Source organism: Octodon degus, unplaced genomic scaffold (genome assembly GCF_000260255.1).
Source record: "Octodon degus isolate 3935 unplaced genomic scaffold, OctDeg1.0 scaffold00043, whole genome shotgun sequence".
In the NCBI taxonomy this organism is placed as follows: Eukaryota; Metazoa; Chordata; class Mammalia; order Rodentia; family Octodontidae; genus Octodon; species Octodon degus.
The window spans coordinates 5,463,211-5,487,750 of NW_004524619.1; the positions used below are offsets into that span (position 1 = coordinate 5,463,211).

Here is a 24,540-nt window from a genome sequence, read left to right on the forward strand (position 1 = left end):
TAGAAGAGCTAAATTGTTGGAAAATGATGAGGAAATAGATAAGCCTAATGGAAGGTAAGGTTTTTAGGAAGGAATGCTGGGCAGGTACATCAGGGCAGTGACTCCATCTCTGGTGGTAAGAATGCTCTTCCTACTGCCAGGAGGACATCTTTCTCATGGAAAATTTATACAGTACAATTTTTTTTTTTTTTTTTTTTTTGTAGCTCAGTGGAGTTTTATTATAAAACAGTAGTACTCATATACATAAGCTACTATGAACTGAAAATTCATCATATATTTACTTAATTTTTTAGCTTGACCTTCTAGTAAATCTTTAGCTTCATTGATTTTGGCTGCTATGTAAGGAGATTGTCCTTTGTCTGGGTGATTTAAGAGCATAATTCGTCGATGAGCATCTCTTATTTTTCCTTTATTGGCAGTAGGGCTTACACCTAGTATTAATGCTGCTTCCCGTTTTGTCATTTTGGGTTCAAATCCACTTGTATAATAGCCACCACTGAAGGCTGATTTTGGTAGACTCTGAAAAACTTGTTTTACTTGAGGCTCCATATGCTTCATGGCCTGCAAATCCTGCAGCAGCAATGGTCAGTCCAACTGCTACCACTGTGCTGGCCATGTTTTGGGCCGGCTCTCCCGCCTTAACTGGGGATGCGGTTCATCCCAGCCCAAAGGCCATGGCCACGAACTACCTGCCTTTACCAAAAACCAACAAAACCACCACCTGAAGTACAAGCTTTTTAAGAAGAAGGTCCCATCAGTAGAATAAGTGCTTGCCTGGCAAGTGCAAGGGTCTGAGTTCAATCCGGGAAAAAAAAAAAAAAAGGTCTAATATTTGTTCCCTCTAGAGTTTTCTAGTATAATTATGTTGACATTATAATTAGTAAACACTGAATGATAGAAAGCCAATCTAACTTGGATTTTTTTTTTTTTTTTTTCATTTATGTGTTTATCATAGGGTCTCACTGTGCAGCTCGGGCTAGTAGTGATCCTCCTGTTTTCAGCCCTCCCCAGTGCTGGGATTACAGGCATGTGCCTTCATGCCTGGCCTCCTTCTCTGGTTCAGTGTGCCTCAGGGACAAAGCCAGGGCCAGGCAGCTTGCAGATCGGGAATTCAGTGGACTTTTTTTCCTGCTTTGTTTTTTTGAGATAGGATCTCACTTTGTAGTTCAGGCTTACCTTGAACTCACTATGTAGCTCAGCCTGTTTTTGAATTCTGCAATCCTCCTGCTCAGCATCTTGATTACTGGGGTTATAGGCATATGACATAATGCTTAACCCAGTTTGTTTTTATATTGAACTATAGACTTCACTTTTTAAAAATTATTTATTTATTTATTTATTTATTTATTTATTTATTTGGTACAGGGTCTCACTATGCAGCTTGGACTTAAGGTGATCCTCCTGTCTTGGCCTTCCCAGGGCTGGGATTACAGGATTGTCACCATGCCCAGTTTTGGGGCCAGCACAGCATTCCCAAGGTACTAGGGCCAGTATGGTATGTGGTACCAGGGATTGAACCCAGGTTCTTCCACTTGCCAGGCAGACGCTTAGACCACTGAGCTATCTCCCCAGCCATAAATTACTATTTTGTGTTGCATTATCTTTTCTTGGACCAAAGAAGTTTCTTAAAAATATAGTGTAAGATTTTTGTTCTTACAATTGAACAGTTACACATTTATTACATATATTTTATGTTTATGTTTTAGAATGTCCAAACAATTCCTTCTTGGCTGTCGGGAATTTCAACACCTGTCAATCTTGATACGGAGCTTCCAGAACATGTGTTACAGTGGGCTCTTACTACCCTGAAGGCAGCAGTACAGCAGAATTTAGATGGTGCAAGGAAACATTATGAGACATATGGTATATATGGAATATTTGATCCTATATGCCTTCTTATTATTTTTAACTAGGATTTGTTCAGATATTTGGCTTTCTGAGACTGTTTGGAAAGAGCTGAAGAGCCAGAAGTGAGCATATGTTTGCCTTTGGCATAGTCAAAGATCAAACCTAACAAATTTCAATTCTGTTACCTGATCCGAAGGGTAAATGTTAACTGAAGCAGGGTGGTAAGGTCAAAGAGTGGAGAGAGTAAGTGTGGAATAAGGAGGAAATAAAAGGTAAAAATCCAGGTAATTTCTGAGAATAGTTTTGCAAAAATTGCTTTTCAGTTTTATCAGTCGGTCTCAAGTGTGTGTGTGAGCTGTTGTTTGACTGTTAACCTGAATTGTCTATTAACTGGCATATCTGTATCTCTAAGTTATTTTCAAGCCTATTAGATTTATTTGAAATTTTCTTTCCTTTTTCTTTTTGTATTTTAGGGAAGTGTTTACAGGGTGTTCAGGGTCTCACTACTAGTGAGATCTTCCTGTTTACAGCCTCCCAAGAGCTGGGCTTACAGGCGCGTACCACTACACCCAGTCTCAATCGCCCTCTCAGTGTGCCCTAGGGGCAGTGGCGGGGCCAGCATAGCACGCCTGGGAATCAAACCCCTGGCCCCTGCACCTGCTTGCAGGCGCTTTAGTCTGCTGAGCTATTTGGCTGGACCTTATTTATTTTCTTAATAAATCTCTTCTATCTTATCTATTCCTTTAAATGTAGTAATCCATGTATTAATAAATGATACAATATAATACAATACTTTTTGTATGATCATATAAAAATCACTTTACCTTTTTAGAAGTACTGTTGAGATTTTAACTAAATTACTAATTTTCAGTTGAAAAATATAATTGGCTCCTTGATGGGACTGCAGACAAGATGATAGAGGCTTTTCAGGCAGAAGATCATACTTTTGATGAATACACAGAGGTAAGTGGTAATTTTGTTTTTTATTAATGGTTTTGAAATTTCTTTCAAATTAGAATCTTTTTATTCTAAATATAAATGCTTCAATTAAAATAAGTAATTCTCTGAAATATTTTAATAAACTCAGTTTGACTCATAATTTCCTTTTTTAGGGGCAGCCAGATAGCTCAGCATATTAAAGTGCCTGCTTAGGCAGAGGCAGTGGCAGGGTTTGATCTCCAGTGCTGTGCTGGCCCCGCTGCTGGGGTGTGCTGAGGCACAGATGGAGACTGGACATAGTGTTGCGCCTGTAATCCTAGCATTTGGGAGGCTGAAAAACAGGAAGGATCACTACAAGTCTGATCTGTGTAGTGAGACCCTTTAGATCCTATACTGAATACATTAAACACACACACACACACACACACACACACACACACAATTTTTTTTCTTTTTTTAAAAAACTTTTATTTATTTATTTATTTATTTGGTATAGTGTCTCCCTACGCAGCTCAGACTCATAGTGATCCTCCTGTTTCAGCCTTCCCAGCTCTGGGATTACAGGTGTGTGCCCCCACACCCAGCATTGGTGGCCAGCACAGTGCACCCAGCGTTCTGAGGCTAGCTCAGCATGTGGGACCAGATATTGAACCCAGGTCCTTGTGCTTTCCAGGTAGGCATTTAGATCACTGAACTATCTCTCCAGCCAATAAATTAATTCTTTTTTTTTTTTTTTTTTTCCTGTGGAACCGGGTATTGAACTCAGGACCTTGCACTTGCCAGGGAAGCACTTATTCTACTGAGCCATCTCCCTGGCCCCTAATAAATTAATTCTTATATATGGTGTGAGAGGGATATGGATTATGGTTTAATTTTTTTCTATGTGGATATTCATGCTATTCCAGAATTATTTATTAAAATTATTGGCCTGGAGATATAACTCAGCAGCACAAGTGCCTGCCTGACAAGCTCAAGGTCCTGAGTTCTATTCCTGATACCCCCAAAACAGGAAAATATTACCTTTTCTCAAAAAAATTATCTTAGCATCTTCTACCTCTGTATTTGTAAGTCTATCTGAATTACATATTCTTTTCCATTGGTTTAATTTATCTATTTTTATTAAGTTCCACAGTCATGATTCTCATAGTTTAGCTGCTTAAGTTTTCAAATCATATAGTGTAAGTTCACCAATTTTGTTCTTTTTTATGTATTTAGTACAGGGTTGGGGGCTGGGGAGATGGCTCAGTGGAATAAGCACTTGCCTGGCAAGCGTAAGGGCCTGAGTTGAATCCCAGGTTCTGCCAAAAAAAAAGAAAGAAACTAGTATAGGGTTTACAGGGTGGTTCTTACTGCATAGATCAGACTCATAGAGATCTTTCTGTTTTCAGCCTCCCAAGCACTGGGATTATAGGCATGCACCACCATGCCAGGTTTCAGTCACTGTCTCAACACGCCCCAGGGGTGGGGACTGCACGGCATGTAGTGTTGGGGATCAGTCCTAGTCCCTGCACTTTCCTAAGCAGGTGCTTTGGTCCACTGAGCTATCTGGCCTGCCCTTCAATTTTTTTTTATGATTTTGCCTATTCTAGGTCCTTCTCATTTTCACAGAAGTTTTAAATTAGCCTGTTCATTTCTAAAGAAAGCAGCTAGGATTTGGGTTAGGATTGATTACATTGAATCTGTGTATCAATTTGGGAAGAATTACTGTCTTAAAATTGAATCATTCAATTCATTATGTACTTCAATTGTTTTGAGCTTTTAAGAAAACTGTCTCTCAATAATATTTTGTAGTTTGCACTGTCCAGGCCTTGTACATATCTTGTAAATGCTGTTTCTTTTGGTGGGGGGATACTGGGAATTGGACTCAGGACCTCACACTTGCCAGGTGGGTGCTATGCCACTGAGCTAAATCTCTGGCCCAAATGCTGGTATTTTTAATAACAATTTTGATTTTCATCACTAACATATATGAACATAATTTTTACAGAGACCTTATTGGTTCTAACAGCTTTCTTAAAAAGATTTTTTAGAATTTTCAATATAAGTGTATCATATAATCCACAAATCAAGATTGTTTCTTTTTTTTTCCAAGAATGTTTCTGTTTTCCCTTTTCTATCTAAATTCATTAGTTTCTTACCATGTTTTATTGCTTGGAGTAGGGTTACCAGTATAGCATGGAGTCGTAGCAATGAGAAGATCATCTTTATCTTGCTTATGATCTTATGGTAAACATTCAGAATTTTCACCTTTAAATATTTTAAACATGTTTCTTGATACTTTTTATGAGGTAGGTGAATTTGTGCTCTATTCTAGGTGTGTTAAGAATTTCTTTTTTAGGACCGGCAAGATAGTTCAGTGGACTAAGTGCCTGCTTAGACAAGCGCAGGGACCAGGGTTCAATACCTGGCACCACATGGTGTGCTGGCCCCGCCCCCAGAAACACTGAGCCAGCCACTAAGACCAAGCGTGGTAGTGCATGCCTGTAATCCCAGTGCTTGGGAGGTTGAAAACAGGAGGATTGGGGGTCGGGGAGACGGCTCAGTGGAATAAGTGCTTCCCTTGCAAGTGCAAGAGCCTGAGTTCAATCCCCGGTTCCACCATAAGTAAGTAAGTAAGTAAATAAATAAATAAATAAAACAGGATCACTACAAGTCCGAACTGTGTAGTGAGACCCTGCACCACAAAAAAAAAAAGAAAAGATTTTTTTTTTTTAAATCATAGGGGGCTGGATTTTGTCAATTAATTACTTTTGTTACATATATTGAGTTGATCATATGTTTTTTCTCTGTTGGTCTATTAATGTTTTGAATTATATCTATTGATGTTTATACGCTAACCCAATATCACTTTCTTGGGATAAGCCCAAATTACTTCTAAAATGTAGTGGTTTTTTTTTTTAAAAATTATTTATTTATTTATTTGTGTGTGTGTGTGTGTGTGTGTGTGGCCAGCTCAGCCCACCAGGGGGCGGGGCTGGCTGGCATGTGGTGCTGGGGGATTGAACCACAGTCCCTGTGCTTTGCTAAGCTTGTTCTAAGTAGGTTCTTTAGACCACTGAGCCATCTCACCAGCTCTGTAGTGGTTTAAAATTAAAAAAGTTTATTGTTTCACATCATCTAGGGATCAGGAATCCATCTAGGCTTAATGAGATACCTGTGTCTCAAGGTTTCCCATAAGGTAAAGGCAAGCTGTCAGCTGGACCTGAGATGTCATTGACGGCTTGGTTGGGGATGGAATCAGGCTTGAAGTTCAGTCTGGTGGTCATTGGCAGATTCATTACCTCTCAGGCAGTTGAAATTCTATTTTTTAATGCATACATGTTTAGGTATAATCTTCTTGAGGTACACCCATTATTAGTATGGAATGCCCTTTTTATACTTGAAAAAATTTATATTCTGAAATCTATACCTTTCATTTTTATAAAGAATTTTATTGAAGTGTAAGTCAGACATTATATATTTATAAAATGTATTTACAGTCACCATATGCCATAGAAATATTTGATCTTTCTTCTGTCTCTCTATGTATATTTATTTATTTTTTGCGAAACCTGGGATTGAACTCAGGCCCTTGCGCTTGCCAGGCAAGCGCTTATTCTACTGAGCTATCTCCTCGGCTCTGTCTCTATGGATTTATGTGTGCTTCAGATTTCATGTAAATTAAATTTAAAAAATATGTTACATTTTGTGGGACTGGAGATTTGGCTCAGCGGTAGTATGCTTGCCTAACAAGCTGGAAGCCCTAGGTTTGGACCTCAGCACCAAAACCAAAAAAATAATTCCCCCCTAAAAAACAATTCAACCAAAGAAATACAGTAAAATAAAAAAAGACCAAAACCAAACAAGGCGGGGCCAGGGAGATAGCTCAGTAGACTAAGTGCTTGCCTGGCAAGTGCAGGGTCCTAAGTTCAATCCCCAGAACCACAAACAAAACAAAACTAAGGCAACTAAAAAGTATGTTACATTTTGTGCCTGGATTCTTTAATTTAGCATATGTTCAAAGTCATTTATCCTTTTATGGATGAACAGTGTTCCATTTTACAGATATACAGTACTGTTCCATTATCCATGAATTTCTTTTCCACTTTCAGTTGCCTGAGGTCAACCATATCCCAAAAGCATAAGTACAATAAGTATTTGTGGGTTTTTGTGTGTGTTCCTTAATGAAAAGTTAGGTTTGAAACAAAAGATTTATGGAGACCTCTGTGTGTGTGTGTGTGTGTGTGTGTGTGTGTGTGTGTGTGTGTTTGAGAGAGAGAAACAGAGACAGAGAGACAGAGGCAGATACAGAGAGACAGAGAATAGAGAGACAGAGACAGAGACAACACTAAGCTGGATTTTATAAATTAAGCCTTAGCATAGGTGTATATACATGGGACCCATTTGCACTTTCAAGTGTTTACTAGAGCTGTTGGAATTGGAACATATCCTCTGTTGGACTTTTGTATCAGTTTCGAAGTTAATAGACATTTGGATTGTTTCTGGGGATTTTTTGCCTGTTGTGAATGAGGCTGTTATGAACACTCATGTGAGTTTTTGTGAATTGAATGCTTTTATTTATCTTGAATATCTACCTAGGAATGAAACTGCTAGACCATATGGTTACTCAGTTTTTAACATAGTGAAGAGGGTCACAGAAAGCATCAAGGAAGGAATTAGAGAGTTCTTAGAAGCAAATGATACAGTACAATATCCCAGAACCTATGGAACAGTGAAAGCAGTCCTAAGGGGGAAGTTTGGACCTGTGACTGCCTGCCTCAGAAAAACAGCCTAAACGAATAACCTATTGATGTTCTTCAAGATTTAGCAAAAACAAGAATAATCCAAATCCAAAGCTAATATAGGAAAGAGTATAAAGACCAGACAGGAAATTAATGAAATTGAGACTAAAAAAAAAAAGTAGATCAACAAGTTCCTAAATGAAAAGTTAGGTTTAAAACAAAAGATTTATGGAGACTAGGGGTTAGGCTCTGTGGTAGGATGTATGTTTAGGCGTCTAACAGGCTCTGAGTTCAATCCCCAGTGCATGTGTGCACACGTACACATACGTACACACAGAGAGGTGTATACAGAAATGGGAAAGATATTAGTCACTTAGCAAAATGAAATGAGTTTGTCTTTAATATTATATGATTAAGAATTTCAACATAATAAAGTTCTATAAAGTCGCAGATGATTTAGACAATCTATGCATTTTTTTTTAAGTTCATAGAAAGATTTTTCAGTCTTGCCTCAGAAATAATGCTTTTGCCTCAGTGGGTTCATTACCCCATGGTGCGTTTGGATTGTGAAGATTTGAAGACAGGCCTGACAAATAAAGCAAAAGCCTTTGCAAACATGTTATTAAATGACATAGCTTCAAAATATAGAAAAGAAAATGAATGGTAAGTAGAATTAATTACCATACTCAGAAAAATAGGGTCAAAAGAAATGTTTTTATATTAACTCTTGCTTAAAGGCAGAAGATTAAAATATATAAGCAAGTGTTGCACTCACCAAGTTTTCTCCTTAGTTCCCTCCTAAGAGGGTTCCTTTGTGGTTTCATCAGGCTGGATTTATTTTAGTCAATAAGATTCAAGTTTAGTTTTGGATTTTTTGTGGTTGATACTTGAATTAACTTTCCCATCTCTGCAACAAAATGCTAGATACCTGCCACTGGAAGAACACAGGCAGTTGACCTGGTTATGGTTTCCAAGGCAGAAACATCTGGCAGAAAGCTATGGCAGAGGACAGCTGCGCACCTTAAAGTGGTGGGAAGCAGAGAGCAGGGGAAGAGCCAGAGAGGAAGGAGCCCGGGACCAGATTGAGCCTCCTAGGCCCTCCTCCCATGAGCCACTTCTTCCAGCCTCACCTGCTTGCCCATCAGCTAGGAACTCACCAATAAGTTAACCCTTTGCTGAAGTTAGTTCCTCAGAGGCCAATCACCTGTCCAGAAGTGTCTTAATCCAGGCAAGTTGATAATCAAGATAGATTAGCACAATGCTGTTAGAAACTTGGTTGTCTTTCTTTCTCCTTCCTTCCTTCCTTCCTTCCTTCCTTCCTTCCTTCCTTCCTTCCTTCCTTCCTTCCTTCCTTGGCTTGTTTTTTTGAGCAGGATATCACTATGCAGTTCAGGGTATCACTGTGTAGTTCAGGCTGGCCTTGAACTCACTAGCCCAGGCTAGCTTCAAACTTGGGCTATCCTCAAACTTGTGGCTGTCGTCCCTTTGCAGCCTCCTGAATGCTGGGATTGCAGGTCTGTGCCATTACTAGTTTTAAGGATACTGAGGATTTTTAAAAATAAACTGAAGTAAATGAGTATTGAATGTAGATTGCATGATAGTGAAAATGTATAGATTTTCTGTGATATTGGGAATCACTCTGCTCTCCAATATTTACTTCTTCTATCACATAGTTTATTTTTATCATCTGTGGGGCTGGGGATATAGCACAGTGGCATGAGTGATTGCCTGGCAAGTATAAAGTCGCAAGCTCAATCCTCAATATCAGAACAAAAACAAAACATGGGGTTATTTTTATCATCTATAAAATGGTGACAAAAACACCTATGGTGTAGGGGGACTGCGAAGTTGGACTCATAAATTAGTGGCCTGTTAACTGTGCATGTCATGCGAATGTGTTTTACTTCTTCCACAATATTTTATTTTGTTTAAATAAATTTTCAATTTGCTAATGATATTTCAAAATTAGATTTCTCTCTTCTCTTCTCTTCTCTTCTCTTCTCTTCTCTTCTCTTCTCTTCTCTTCTCTTCTCTTCTCTTCTGTTTCCCTCTCACACACATACATATACTCCTGGTTTCTTACTTTTCTTGAATAAATGAAAATGCTGTGCCACATTGCATCTGCAGAGGTAAATGGAGCCAGCATGCACTTTAGATAGGAAATGTGTCCTGTGATTTGCTTACCCATTACCCAAGCAACTCATATTTAAATTCCTTTTCTTACCTTCTCTCCCTCAAGGAATCTGAGTTTGAAACTTCTGTAATGATAACTAATACATATGAAACATCTAGCAGAGTGCCTAACACATGATCCTTACTCTTCTGTTTATTTTCCAAGAGTAGTATGAAAAAGTTATTTATGTATTTTAGAATAAAAAAGACCTGAATTTGAATCTAGTCTTTGACATCAACTAATTCTATAATTCTGGGAAAGTTACTTAATTTTCCTGAGCTCCAATTTTCTATTGTGTCAGTTGAGAATAGCTTCCATGTAAGTCTAATGTTATGATCACAGATAACATTTGGAGAGCATTTAACACCCATGACTACATGCAGCAGGCACCCAATAAATATTTGTAAGTGAATAAGCAAGTATGTGATTGTCAGAGAGTGTTTATCAGCATATTTTGTATAAAGGCAGGCAGCACAAAAAGAGAATGAGGAAGATAATGTATTAGAACTTAATCCTTTCTTGAGTCTTGACAGTTCTGCCAAGAGCAATGACAGTGGCACAATTAATACAAAAATGATTATATGTTTAATATAACCTTTAAAAAATTTTAACTTTAAAAAGTTTTTAATGTACGTGTTTAAAATACATGATTATATTCCTCATGAGGAGTGGCTGCATGTATGTTAGCACGTTGTAATTCTTTTCATGTCCCCTTTCATTCTCTTCTCTTCCCATGACTCCCATCTCTTATAAAATTTTAAAATTTTTGTTGAAGTGATAATTTTTGGAAAAGTGTTTCACTGCCAAAATAGCTGTATCTTATAAACCCATGATGTAAGAGCAGCTGAAAAATCCTCAGATGTGTCCTCTGCTTAGTTCTTTTTCAATTCTTTCCTCTTTGAATTCCATACTTGAGATAGAGCAAATGCGAGCCAGTAGGTGAGTGCAGGGTCATCAATGCCCAGCGTGCTCACTTGATGGCTCAGTTTAGCTTCTGCCTAGACCACCTGGCTCTTACTGAGTTGCCTCTTTTGCTGAAATAGCTCTTCCCAGGGAACAGGGATTCTGTTCTGCCAAGAAATAATGTCCTCAGAGGACCACTGGCTTTCTGCATTGTCTACATTAAAGCATCCCTCTTACATTTTTGATAATCAAGAATTAGCTTTCAAGCTCTTTGCGACCTGACTTCTCCTCATCTTCCCACTCTCATACTAGGATCTCTCCCTTGGGTGCACTGGTGCGTTTGCCATTCCTAACATTTTCCAAGTTACTACTACCTCAGGGCCTTTGCAAGTGTACTGTAATGATCACAGATGACATTCGAGAGCTTGTTTGGAAGTTCTAGCAAAGGAGCACAGCTGCTGCTATGTCCTTGCTGGAGGAAAAATGCTCCTCTATCGGGCTGGCCATCCTCTTTGACTAAGTGACAAGCAACCAAGAGTGCAATTGCCTAGGGAGGGACACACATGGAGTGGTGAGGAAGAAAGGGGACACCTGCCTAGGCAGCCGGATTGGCCAAGTCAACCCTGGTTATCAGTGCAGTGACAGATGTCACAGCCAGGACGCCTTCACATCCATACATATAACATTTGGAAAGCACTATGGTTGACAGGCCATAGGCACTAAATAAATGATTAAACAAGTGTATGCCTGTTAGAAAGTGTTTATCAGCATGCTTTGTGTGAAAATGTGCCATGCAAAAAGATACTGCTTATTCCACTGAGCAATCTCCTCAGCCCCTCTTACATTTCTTTTCTTTTCTTTTTTTGTATTTTTTAGGGAAGTATCTACAGGGTGTTCAGGGTCTTACTACTAGATCGGACTCATAGTGATCCGCCTGTTTACAGCCTTCCAAGAGCTGGAATTACAGGCACATGCCATCACACCCAGTCTCAGTTGCCTTCTCTGTGCACTCCAGGGGTGGGACCAGCATGGCAGGCCCAGGGATTGAACCCCAGCCCCAGCACCTGCTTGCAGGCACTTTAATCCACTGGACTATTTGGCCAGCCCAAACTTACATTTCTTGAGTCTTGGCCATCCTGCTAAGAGCAATGACAATGGCATAGTTAATACAGTGTTTTGTTTTTTTTTTTTACCTTCCTAAAAGCTCTTTTCATGCCTCACTTTCTTCTTCTCTCACCTTGGTTTATATGCTGCCCAAGTGAGCAGGTCTTTCCTCACCTTGGATAGCACTTGCCTGGAAAGGCCTTCCCTAGCCATTCTCTGTGAAACAATGACACATTCCCCACACTGTCCCCCTATTTTGTTCTGTTTTGCTTCACAGAACTTGCTAATTTGTGTATATTTATGCACTTTTGTCTCATTGAATTTGTCTCATTGAATATATGCTTTATTAGGGTAGAAACATTTTTGGTTGCTGGTATATCTCTAGTGGTTAGAAACTTGCTTAGGACATTGTAGGTACTCAGTTATCTATTAAATAAGTGAATAATTTCCCCACATAATATATCTGAAGTAATTCTATGAACTAATTTTTTTTTTAAATTGTTGATTTTTTTTTTTTTTTGTAACAGGGATTGAACTCAGGACCTTGCATTTGCCAGACAGGTGCTTAAGCCACTAGGATATCTTCCCAGCCCTGTTAATCATTTTATACTGTGTTTTTATATGAGTTTTTTTCCCCTAAAATTTCTCATAATGGCATGATGATTCAGTTATTTTAAGGCACAGGAACACTATTTTATTAAATGAATTGTGGAATTAAGCATATATGAATAATCACTTGATCTTTTTACTTGGTGTATTTTTGTATTTCACAAGAGGCACTGATCATTCCTGTTTGTACTAATAACTTTACATAATGGGAAGTTGAGAGTATACTATGTGTTAGAATCTTTGCATTCATTATTGCATTATAGTAATCTAGCAAGAGATAGGTTAATGCCTTCATTTTGTGGGCCTGAACTTTAAGAGACTTGCATAAGTTCATGAAGCTAGTAAGAAGCAACTGAGGCAGGATTTAGACTGTCTGATCCAAGGTATACTCTATCTGGATATTATTTATCTAGACTGCTTATCTAGATATTCATACTGTTCATCTGGCTATTCAATAAAGTCGAAGAGATCGCTAGAAAAAAAATTGAATACCTGTAATTTCATATGCAAATATTAGCTTAATTTCATAGATTTTATTTATGTTGGATATGTACTGGTTTATATCAGTTAATATATCTTAATGAACTAAGGAATTATTTTTTGGAAGAATAATTCTTATTGTATATTTATAATAAAATTCTGATTATAGTATTAATTACTGTAAGCATAGTAAAACAAAGTATTGTGTTAGTATTTGCAGTGAATTTGAAGCAATTAGAGAGCATGCTTTAAAAATACCTGAGACTACAGAAGAGATGATGGATCTGATAGCTTATATAGAAAAAGCACGGACTGTAAGGATTCAAGAGTTGGCTTTGAGGATCCAGGTAAGATGCTTTTATATAGATACCCTAAGTGTTTCTTCATTGTGAAATATAATCTGCATATAGAGGGTGTATAAAAAACATACACAAAGGGATAGCTCAGCAGACAAAAGTGCCTGCTTAGGCAGGTGCACGGGCCGGGATGCGATCCCTAGCTTACTATGCCAGCCCCACCCCCCATTGTGCTGAGAAGCAAGTGAGACAGCAATTGAGACTCTGCGTGATGGTGTGCACCTGTAATCCCAAAGCTTGGGAGGCTGAAAACAGGAGGATCACTATGAGTCAGATCTGTGTAATGAGTCCAATCTATGTAGTGAGACCCTGTAGACTCTGTACTAAAATACATTAAAAAAAATACACAGTATTTTTATTTATTTATTTATTTTTATTTTTGAGGAACCGGGGATTGAACTTAGGCCCTTGTTCTTGCCAGGGAAGTGCTTATTCTACTGAGCCATCTCCCCAGCCCCAATACACAGTATTTATTGAAATGACCACTCCCACTGCTCTGTATTGCCACCTCCACAGTATATCAAGTGTCCATATCCATGCAGATCTCTTTTAAGGAATACTGCTTACATCCATTGGCCTTTTCACCTATCCTTGTATTTCTACTACACTTACTTTAATTTCAACAACTAAGTGAAAATAACAGGTGGTATATCTATTGAAATATTTTTTAAGTTTTTTTTTTCTTTTTTTTGGTCCTTAGCATTGCCATATCATTTTTTTTTAATTTTAAAGATAAAAAAATGAAAATGATACAAAATTTCAAAACGAGATAATAGGAGAATAACAATGGTTACTACATGGCTTATTGTTATTTTAAAAATAGTTGCTCAGATTGGCATGAAAACTTGCTTGAATGATAGAAGCACAAAACTTTCATTTCAATGAATTAAGAGAAATTAGTAGTATAGCGTGCGCGCACACACACACACACACACACACACACGGATCTATATATCTGTATCTATAGCTATAGCTATCCTCTTCCCTTCCTTCTTTTCTCCTTTCCCCATCCACTTTCTCTTTGCTTTTGAACAGTTTCTTTCCATTTCTCAAAAATTCATTGTACAATGTAGATTTTATTTATTTTTTTCAACTTCTTACACTAGGGAGACAATACAATGTTTATAATGCAGGTCTGATTTATTTTGCTTATGAGGATGGTCTCAAGTTGCATTCATTTACCTAGAAAAGACTCAACTTTATCCTTTTTTAAATAGCTGAGTAATTTCCATTATGTAAAAATACCACATCATTTTAATCCATTTCTGAGTTGATGGGCATTTGGATCACCCCGAGTCCAATCTATGGAGTGAGACCCTGTAGACCCTGTCCTAAATACAGAAAAAAGGGAAAACAATAAAGCCTTGGATTTTTCCATCTATTGTGTTATATCTAGAGCTTCTCTTGTAGGAATCGAAGCGCCAGATGAGCTACTTTTTAGATACTTTTCTCTTTCCTCAAGAAGACTTAACTTTAAATGCAAACGTTCTTCTGTGGCCTAAGAAGATTAACCCCATCTTCGATGAAAATGATGAGGTAAATATATTTTTCAGTACATATTGTTTATTCTGACATTCAGTTGTGTATATTTAATTCACATTACTTGCAAACTACTTTTTTGTCTTCTTTTGAGAAAGGGTCTTGCTATGAAGTTCAGGCTGGCCTTAAGCTCACTTTGTAGCCTAGGCTGGTCCTGAATTCGCAGTGATCCTCTTTCCTCTGCCTACCACCACGCCCAGCCTTTGCCATCTACTTTTAAAAACTTTATATTGCCCAGCATGGTGGGGTACATCTGTGATCCCAGCACTCAGGAGGCTGAGGCAAGAGGATTGCTGCAAATTTGAGGCCAGCCTGGGGTACATAGTGACTTCAAGGCCAGCCTAGACTACAAAGTGAGATCTCGTCTCCAAAAAATAAGGAAACCAACCACCCCCCAAAAACCTCATATGTCAGCGTAAGTGTGAGTCTGACAAAATTTATAATAGGCTTAGGATAGGTTTTTGGATTCAACTCACAAGATTTAGTAAGTAGGGGAGATGACATTAACGAAGTCATAGTTACTATGCAAATTATTATTAATAATTGAACTCAGTGTGGAACTTAGTACTTTTCATTTATTAAACCTTCAAATATTCATAAAAATTCTAGGTATTCTTATTCCCCTATATTTTGAGAGAAAAGTTTTATAGAGGAGAGATAAAACAGAAGTTGAATAAGTTGCTTAGTATCACAGAAATTAGAGGTAGAAAATTCAGGATTTTATATCTGGCTGTAATTTTGTATCTGAATGTATATCAAAAAATGGAAAAGGTCTAGAGTAAACCAGTTTATTCTACAATCAGAGGAAAATAAATATCTTAGCTACTTTTTTCTTGCTATGACAAAATGCCTGATACCCAAAGGTTAAAAAAGGAAAGGTTTATTTTTATGTATTTTATTATTTTTAAAAATTGCTTCAAGAATTCTGTCATCCTTGAACAGAGGCCATGCTAATCTTCTCTGTATTGTTCCAATTTTAGTGTATGTGCTGCTCAAGTGAACCCACAAAAGGGTAGTTTTAGCTTATAATTTGTAGAGGTTTACATCCATAGTTAGCTGGCCCCAAGCTAGAGTGGCATGGCAGAAGGGCATGGGCAGGGGAGAACAGCCCATGGCAGGGTAGGCAGGAAGCAGAGAAGTGGTAGCATTGAGCTCCTTTTCCCTTTTCCCTCATCAAGCCTAAGGGTTGGTGTCACACACACCCAGGGTGGGGGTTTCCATTATTCCACACCCAGGACCATGCTAAAGGAATCAGTGGACTAACTTAATTAGCACATACCCTTAATCCATATTCACATCAGGCCACCTCCCAAAAGCCCTACCAACGTGTGCATGAGGCTTTAGGGACACATTTCGGTAAAAGCCATAACAGTGAAGTAGTAATGAAAATTTGAGTTTTGTGGTTTTGTGATTCTGGATATATCTCATGACTTCCATAAGCCTCAATTTTTTTCAACTCTAAAATAGAAAGATTTTTTTTTTTTTTGAAGAACCAGAGATTGAACTCAAGCCCTTGAGCTTGCCAGGGAAGCACTTATTCCACTGAGCCATCTCCCTGGCCTCATAAAATAGAAAGAATTATACCTATGGCAAAGTATATAAAGTATTTATTTAATAGTTCTTGATAAATGCATGGTACATGTGTGCTCAAGAAATGATAGCTTTCTATTTTCCCAGATTCTGCTAAATAAAATATTTAATTAATAAAAATTGTGGGAGTCACTTAGGAGATCTAGGAAGGTTTTTCTGTGTTGTTTATTCTTTGAGTTTTTTAAAAAAATTGTCATTGTAGATAATGTTTTATTTTTTATTCATTTTCTCTAATGGTTTATTTTACTATATGAAGCATTTAGATTTCTTATTTGATAATTATTTTTTGAAGTATAACAACTAACATCATTAAGTTATCTTTTAAAAGCTCATTGAGAATGCTAAACGTAAAAAAGAAAATGAACTAGTAGCCAAGAGAGAGAAACTGATTTTGGAAGTAGAAAAAGAATCACGTCATATGGATGAATTTACAGAATTTGCAGAACTGGAACGCATGCAACAGGTCTGATAAGTATTTAAAATAGTATGATACATTAACATAATTTTTAAATTAATTAAGTTTATTGGTACATTTTAAGAGTACATAATGATCTCATTCTTCATAGGGAATTAGTACCTGTACATGTTATACTTGATTCATTTCCCCTATTCCCATAACCTCCTTTCGACTCCTCTTACCTGTTTAAAAAGCTTTGTTTCCATTTTTTCCTTCTTTTCTCATTTTTTCTTTTCCCTTTTTCCTTTCCCCATCTCCTCTCCCTAGCTCCCTTTCCCATTTGAACATTTTCTTCTTATTTCACAATATCTATTATACATTTTGGACCACACTTACGCTTTTGTTTTCTTCCATCAGAGAAACAGTGTGGTATTTCCTCCTGGATGTCTGATTTACTTCACTTAAGAGTGTGCTCTCAGGGTGAATCTGTTTACCTAGGAAGGTCTTGATTATCCTTCTTTGTGGTTCAGTAGAAATCCATTATATAAAAGAACCACATCTTTAGCCATTCACTGGTGGATGGACATTTTAAAATATTAAAAAAAAGGTTTTCTGTGGCAAAGATTGGCTTAAATTTTAGGCTGGGGACTGGTGCTATTCACTCTATGTGGTTTTCTTTTCTTGTGCTAGGGATGGAACCTATGTCAGGATGCCTACTAGGCAAGGGCGCCACTGCTGAACCGCACCACCAGCCCTCTGGTGTGATCGTTCTTGTGATTTTTCTATTTGCAAACATAACTGTACATTATTCTGTATCAGTATAATGTTGTGAAGTTATTATAATATTTTAAGTTGCTGTACAAATACAAAGATATGCCCTATTCAGTATCATGTGATCTTATTTTTACCATATACTTGGATATTTCTTGTAATGAATCATTGCATTCAGTATGTGACAGATGTACGACAACTACAAAAACGTATCCAGGAATCTGAAGAAGCTGTTCAATTTATCAATAAAGAAGAGGAACTTTTCAAATGGGAATTAACAAAATATCCTGAACTGGATAACTTAAAAAATAACATTGAACCATATCACAAGTTTTTTAATCTTGTTTTGAAGTGGCAGCGAGCAGAAAAACGGTAATTTCTGATAATATAATAAGCAAAGATATAAAAGAATGGTTAAGATGTAAATTGATTTTCTATTCTTTTTTAAATTTTGAGACAAATTTTTAAATTTCTCTCACTATGTAGACTGGTCTTGAACTCACTATGTAGCCCAGGCTAACCTCCAACCTGAGACAGTCCTTCTGCCTCAGCCTATCAAGTGACATGAGATTGCAGGCATGTGTCACCATGCCCAGCTGTATTTCTTTTAGTTAAGTGTTTATTTTTTTAAAATTATTTATTTATATGTGTGTGTGTGTGTGTGTGTGTGTGTGTGGCCAGCTCAGCCCACCAGGAGGCGGGGCTGGCTGGCAGGTGGTGCTGGGGGATTGAACTGTTTTCCCTGTGCTTTGCTAAGCTTGTTCTAAGTAGGTGCTTTAGATCACTGAGCCATCTCACCAGCCCCAGTTAAGTGTTTAAAAGTAGGGTTTATTCATTTGAATGAAAACCAAGTATCATATAGGGTAAGCATCAAATAATACCAACATATCACTTAATCTTATTATTATCTTTTACAGTTATTACTTTCACAGTGCTGGGGAACCCAAGGTCTTACTCATGTGAGGCAGGCACTCGTCCACTGAGCTCTGATGTCAGCCTCACACATTAGAAGTTCTATAGTATCATTTGAGTTTTCCAGGGTCAGTCCATTTTTTATGTGATTTACTAATGTTACTAATATTTACTTCCCAAGCTGGAAGTATGAGTCAAATCTGCATTTCATTAAGAGTATGAGAGCTGTCCATTCGTAATCTGATACATATTTTAGCCCAATCAGTGTAGCCAGAACGATGATTCTATTTCTGTATCTCTTCTATAAGCTCTACTTGTGTGGTACAGAAAAATTGTTAACTGCTCCTGCCATCATTGTCACTTTTACAGAAACGAGAGTCCTAGTCTAGAGACTCTGTGTTTGAGTTTCATGTTATTTTTCTTTCCTTTCAGGTGGATGGATGGAGGGTTTTTGGATCTCAATGGGGAGAGCATGGAAGCTGATGTGGATGAGTTTTCCCGAGAAATTTTTAAGACACTGAAATTTTTCCAAATGAAGCATAAAAAAGAATTACAAGAAAAGAGAAAGGCATTAAGAAAACGATCTGTGACGGAAGAGAGACCTGAAGAAGAACCGAAAGAAAATCCTACAATTATTATGTGTGCTACAATAATGGAACAGATAAAAGTTTTTAAGGTATAACATATTTAATGCTATTTTAATATGATATACATATTTTCAACTTTGTTGTGTATTATATAAAATAATCCATCCTCTGATCTTGTGCTTTCTTTAGCACTGGACTAGTTATGTGTAAAACAGATTGGTCAGCATCTAGTCAGTCTTAACCTGACTGGGCATCCGATTTGAGATGAACCAACTCAAAACATCATCTCTCTGGCTATAATACAGTACAATAATACCTTGGCTGTTGAACCCAACTCATTCCAAATTTGTATTCAAATGCTGAAAAGTTTGAGAACTGAACACATTTTTCCCATGAGAAATAATGGAAAACCAAATAGTTCTGAGGTCCCCAAATTTTAAATTCAACAAATTTTGCAGTGATTTCTTTTTTTATTGTAGTTCTCACAGTTTTCTTCTTAGCTTTACTGCTCGTATCACTACCTTTCTTTGGAGCCATGGTTACACTCCTTTACACAAATAAAACGCACACACGGAACAATGGTGAAAGTTTTAACACAGTAATACAAGTGCTATATGTCATCTAGGCAAGAGCAGCTTTTAGACTGAAGTGTCACCCTTTTGTGTCCCCAGTGAGATGTGATGTGTGCCTCACTCTTTTTTTTTAATTTGTGTGTGTGTGTGTGTGTGGCCAGCTCAGCCCACCAGGGGGCGGGACTGGCTGGCATGTGGTGCTGGGGGATTGAACCGTGGTCCCTTGTGCTTTGCTTGGCTTGTTCTAGGTAGGTGCTTTAGACTACTGAGCCATCTCACCAGCCCTGTGCCTCACTCTTGACTCAGAGGTTTTTTCAAGTTAGATTGTTGGTTTGACTGCTGAGCAAAGTTTAGTTCAGGCTTGGAGCCATTCAACCACCAAAGTATCACCATAATTAATTCTACAGTTAAGTCTTTAACCTGAGTGGGGCCAGAGTTCTCCTTGGAGTTTTTTTTTTTATTGGTGTATGTTTTTAGTACATAATAACTCTACATGCGTGGCAAGGAGTTGGCACATGTACATCACATTTCTTTTTTTAAGAGCAGAATATGTTTATTTGGGGAAAGAAAACTTCTGTTTAAGAGAGGGTCAGAACGGGGACCGAGTGGGTTGCCCTGGGATACATCACATTTCTTAATTCTTTTTTAACCCCCCTCCCTATATCTCTTGGATCTACCTATCTGTCTATCTTTGCATATCTACTTCATCTGAAATTAGGATAGCTATTCCTGCTTTTTTTTCTGGGTTCCTGTGGCATGGCATATTGTGTTTCAGCCTTTGATTTTTAATCTGTAAATTTCTTTTTCTATTAAATGTGGTTTTTTGTATACTACATGCCATTCTTTTTCTTTTTTTTTTATTTATTTGGTACATGAGCCTAACCCAGGGTCTCACTAACAAGTCTCGCTTGGACTTGTAGTGATCCTCCTGTTTTGAGCCGCCCCAGCACTGGGATTACACAATTACAGGTGTACACCACCACCCCTGAACTCAGTAGCTGGCTCAGCACCCACTGGGTGTGGGGCCTGCACAGCCTGTGGTGCTGGGGATCGAACCCCAGTCCCTTTGCTTGCCTAAGCAGCATTTATTCCACGGAGCTATCTCGCCAACCATTCTCATTATTTTTCTTGATTTGTTCTACCAGCCTGTGTTATTTGACTTGGGATTTAAGACCATTCACAGTGAGTTATTACTGAAATTTATTAGCTTATTCCTGTCATTGCATTGTTCTGGGTCTGGATATAGTATGGGTGAGTTTCTTTTTCTTTCTGTTCCCCCCACCCCCTTGGCAGAACTGGGGATTGAACTCAGGCCCTTGTTCTTGCCAGGCAAGCACTTATTCTACTGAGCCATCTCCATAGCCCCCTGTCATTCCATTGTTTTCTTGCTGCTGATTTTTTTTTTTTTTGTTCTGTTTAGCTGCTCATCCTGCTAGGTGCATTTATTTATTTTATTTTTTCTTAATTGCATTGCAGGCTTCATTGCCTCTTTTGAAGATGTCTTTGAGAATTTTTTTTTAATGTATCTTAATACAGGGTCTATAGGGTCTACTACACAGATTGGACTCATAGTTTTCAGCCTCCCAAGCACTGGGATTACAGGCATGTACCACCCACTGGGTTCTGGGGCCAGCACGGCATGCAGTTCTGCAGATTGAACTCTAGACCTTGTGCTTGCCAGGTGGGCACTTAGACTGCCAAGCTGTCTCCCCAGCTTGGTGAATAGTTTTTTTTATTTTTATTTTTAAATAACGTTTGTGTTTTCTTCTAATTTTCCACTTTTTCCAACTAGATTGGCCTTCTTTGTATCACCTAGAAACTATCAGATCCATTTTTCATGTTCTCTTATCTTTGGGGTATCTTTGAGTAGTTGGCCTTTATAGGCATTGCTGTCCTCTAGTTCTGGAATTCTGTCCTCACATCGGTCAGCTCTGCTACCCATATCTTCAGTATAATTTGTAATCTCCTGGATTTCTGGTTGAAACCTTTTCATAGACTCTTACTGCTTTGATAAGCTGGTCATTCATTTTTGTATAAGCCACCAGCAAACCCCTCCTCTACCTTTGTAATTTTATTTCTTCAAACCTCCCACCCAACATGTCATGGTACACGCTCCTCAGAGTGGCACTCTCTGGTAAACGTGGTACAGAGAGTCTCAGGACTTGCTGTGTTCAGGGCCCCTAAGAGGGGGTAGTGGGGAGCTCCTGTGTGGGTGCCTCACTTGTGGGTGTTGGGTAGTGTGCGTAGGGTGTCAGCTCTCCTACTGTTTGGGGGAGGCATGTGTGAGGACTTGTCTCCGGGTGTCTGGTCTCTTCTCTCTGATAGTGCCTCACTCATAGGTGGTGCTCACTCATGCAGACCCAGAGTTCAGTTTCTCTGTGCTCAGATTTAGGTTTTTAGTTTTTAATTTATTTATTCATTTCTTTTTAAGCCAGGGTCTTACTCTGCAGTTTTGGTGGCTTTGCACTCCCACTGTAGCCCAGGCTGTCCTCTAGCTCGCTGTGATTCTCCTGCCTTGGCTTCCTCGGTACTGGGATTAAAGGCATGAATCACTACACCCAATTTCAGATCCAGATCCAAATTCTTTTTTTTCCCCTCGTAATTTTATTGATAAAGAAATAGCAATGAGACAGTTTCAAATCAAATTGGTAGGACAGTTTCAATAATTAACACATTGCATACATTCTTCCCAGTGGTTAATTGCTGTACAAGATGCGGACATAATATCCTATTTACAAACACTATTAGAACAATTCCCTCTATTCATTAAGAGAATGTAACTATATATCTATCCTAACCACTTTGAACACACAGATACAAAATGGACATTCATCTGTATCCCCTTTTTTTGTTAAGTTCTGTTCTTTGAATATTATAGGTGTGTAAACTCAGCAAAATATTCTAAAAGAGTTCAGTAGCCCATAATAGTATTGGGTCTTCTGCTTGATTAGCAATGTCAGAAATTGTTGACCTGAGTCCCCTATAGCTCAACATAACAGCATGGCTTTACTTCTTACATTTCATTTTTATACTTTTCTGCTGGATGGTTAAGACCAAGGTAAAGCAGGACCTATGCAACAAGAGTTGTAGCTTTTGAGTTGGATAAGGTCAATCAAATCCCCTCAGGATTTATCCTGAGATCCTGTACCTCAGATTGTAGAACCTTTGTCAGTGTGAGCCATGTAGATGAGTCACGGCCATTGCTTGGCCAATGGTGCCCTCTGTGAAAGCCTGAGAGAATGTTTTCTCTCCATGTGACTCTCCTTAGGCACACTCTACATCACCGATCACTTTCCTCTTTGGCTCCATAATCTCCTTGATCAGAAAATTTGGGCCACTACTGAGTTACATGACGTTACAGTACAAGTTCTCATATGTCCTGAGTCTTAATTGACCTTAGAAGACTAGGGCCAAAATGTTGGCTTTCCTTCAGCCCTCCTCTTTCTCTAATTTTGGTCTGCAAACTTAGGTTGTTAACCATCCAGAAGAAAAGCTTATTGTTATTACCATACAACTTAGGCTGTTAAGCTTAACCTCACTATCTGTCTGCATATCAAACATCTTAGGCATAATATGGAACAGGTATTTTTCATCAAGTATTGATATGTTGAACTTTAAATCCCTACAGAATATGATAAAAAACATTTAAAAATTAGAATATATTTTAAAAATAGGCATAAAGAAATATATAATTCTTATGTTTACACATAAGTCCAAAAATCTCACCATATACAACCTTGAAGCAGGACAGTCCCACAATATTCCTTTTCTTGTCTCTTGCTTTCATTCACCACCCCCTTCTTCTTGAACAACCATTTACCTGAGAGACATCATAGCAACAACTGGCATGTCATGACAAGCAGCCCGTATTCAGAAGACCAGAATGACAGGCACTCCAAGCATGAAACTACTATTACAAATTACCATCTGCAGTGCAGTAGCTTAGTTCACAGGTATCAGTATATATAGTTAGTCAGGGTGAGCAGATCCAAATTCTTGATCAAAATGGTGCACTTGTTATCAAATTCCTCAGGAATCTACCCAGGTCTGCTTATACTCAGCTCTACAGCTTTCAGTCTCTGAGATGCTCTGCTTTGGAAACATCTCACTTGCTGTGTTCCTCTTCCCAGTGGGGAGAATAGAAGCGTTGGGAGCCTGGCTGCCTCTGCAATGCCAGTCCCTCCCTCAGCTTGATCCTCCCCAAGGTGATAGGGACGCCGGACCTGAGGTGTGAGGGCGCACAGGCTAGGAGCACTCTGGCTTCACTGGGTGTGGTCAGTGATGAGTTTCTCCCCTGTCTGCCTTCCCCTAGCTGGCATTCCAGCGTACCTGTTTTCCTGCAGTGCTATATTGGAGCCTCCCTCCCTCCCTGCTACCAGCTAGTTGGCTATGATAGAAAAACTTTTTTTCTTCATGCAGTTTTATTATCAAACACTTGAAGACTGAGTGTGACATGTATGTCAGTTCTGTAGCATAATTAGAAAATGAACACCTGTGAACCTGCCTTCTCTCTCTCTTTCTTCCACTTTATCAGGGTATCAAACCTAGGGTCTCCCATTTCATGGGTAAGTGCTCTGCTCCTGAGCTACACTCCAGACTCTTACCCTCTTCTTTAAACTTAGGTTATTAGCGCTGTTGCTGTGTGTGCATTCCTGCCTTATTTTCTCCCTTATTTCTTCTTAGAGATAAATGTATTATAAATCTGTATTTGAAAACTTTTTTTAATTTGGTGATTCTTTAGCTTGTTGTTTTGTTACGTTTGAACATAACAATGTATAAAATGATATGCATACATAGTCTGATTTTTTTAATTTAACATTATGTTGCTAAGACATCCATATTCTGGGTGTAATTATAGTTCTTTTGGTGTAACTATATTATTCCTTACTTAATTTACTCACTTTCCTATTTATTGTCATGGAGAATGTTCCTTTCCCTTTTTAATATTATTAATACTTATTTTCAGCTTCATTGATGTATATTTGACAAATATAGTAGTATGTATTTAAAATTCACAATGAGGTGGTCAAATTTTATAT

At 38.2% G+C, this 24,540-nt stretch overlaps 1 protein-coding gene, 1 non-coding gene and 1 pseudogene across 11 annotated transcripts in view; 1 reads left to right on the forward strand and 2 right to left on the reverse strand.

Annotated features, from left to right (window-relative positions):
- Dnah12 (dynein axonemal heavy chain 12) overlaps positions 1–24,540 on the forward strand; it is a 186,845-nt gene that overhangs the window by 22,892 nt on the left and 139,413 nt on the right. For all 10 annotated transcript variants that reach the window (XR_002821196.1, XM_023715784.1, XM_023715785.1 and 7 more), the window contains exons 10-17: positions 1,707–1,863; positions 2,720–2,811; positions 7,993–8,171; positions 12,989–13,124; positions 14,544–14,669; positions 16,591–16,725; positions 17,609–17,802; positions 18,775–19,018. Coding sequence is in view for 9 of the 10 variants with exons in the window: in XM_023715784.1 (XP_023571552.1) it covers positions 1,707–1,863; positions 2,720–2,811; positions 7,993–8,171; positions 12,989–13,124; positions 14,544–14,669; positions 16,591–16,725; positions 17,609–17,802; positions 18,775–19,018 (1,263 nt within the window). In the remaining variant the exon portion in view is untranslated. The remainder of the gene's footprint in view (positions 1–1,706; positions 1,864–2,719; positions 2,812–7,992; positions 8,172–12,988; positions 13,125–14,543; positions 14,670–16,590; positions 16,726–17,608; positions 17,803–18,774; positions 19,019–24,540) is intronic.
- Positions 199–699, reverse strand: LOC105742224 (annotated as a pseudogene).
- Positions 15,570–15,674, reverse strand: LOC111816885. The gene has a single exon (XR_002821208.1). It is a non-coding gene; the product is annotated as a U6 spliceosomal RNA (small nuclear RNA).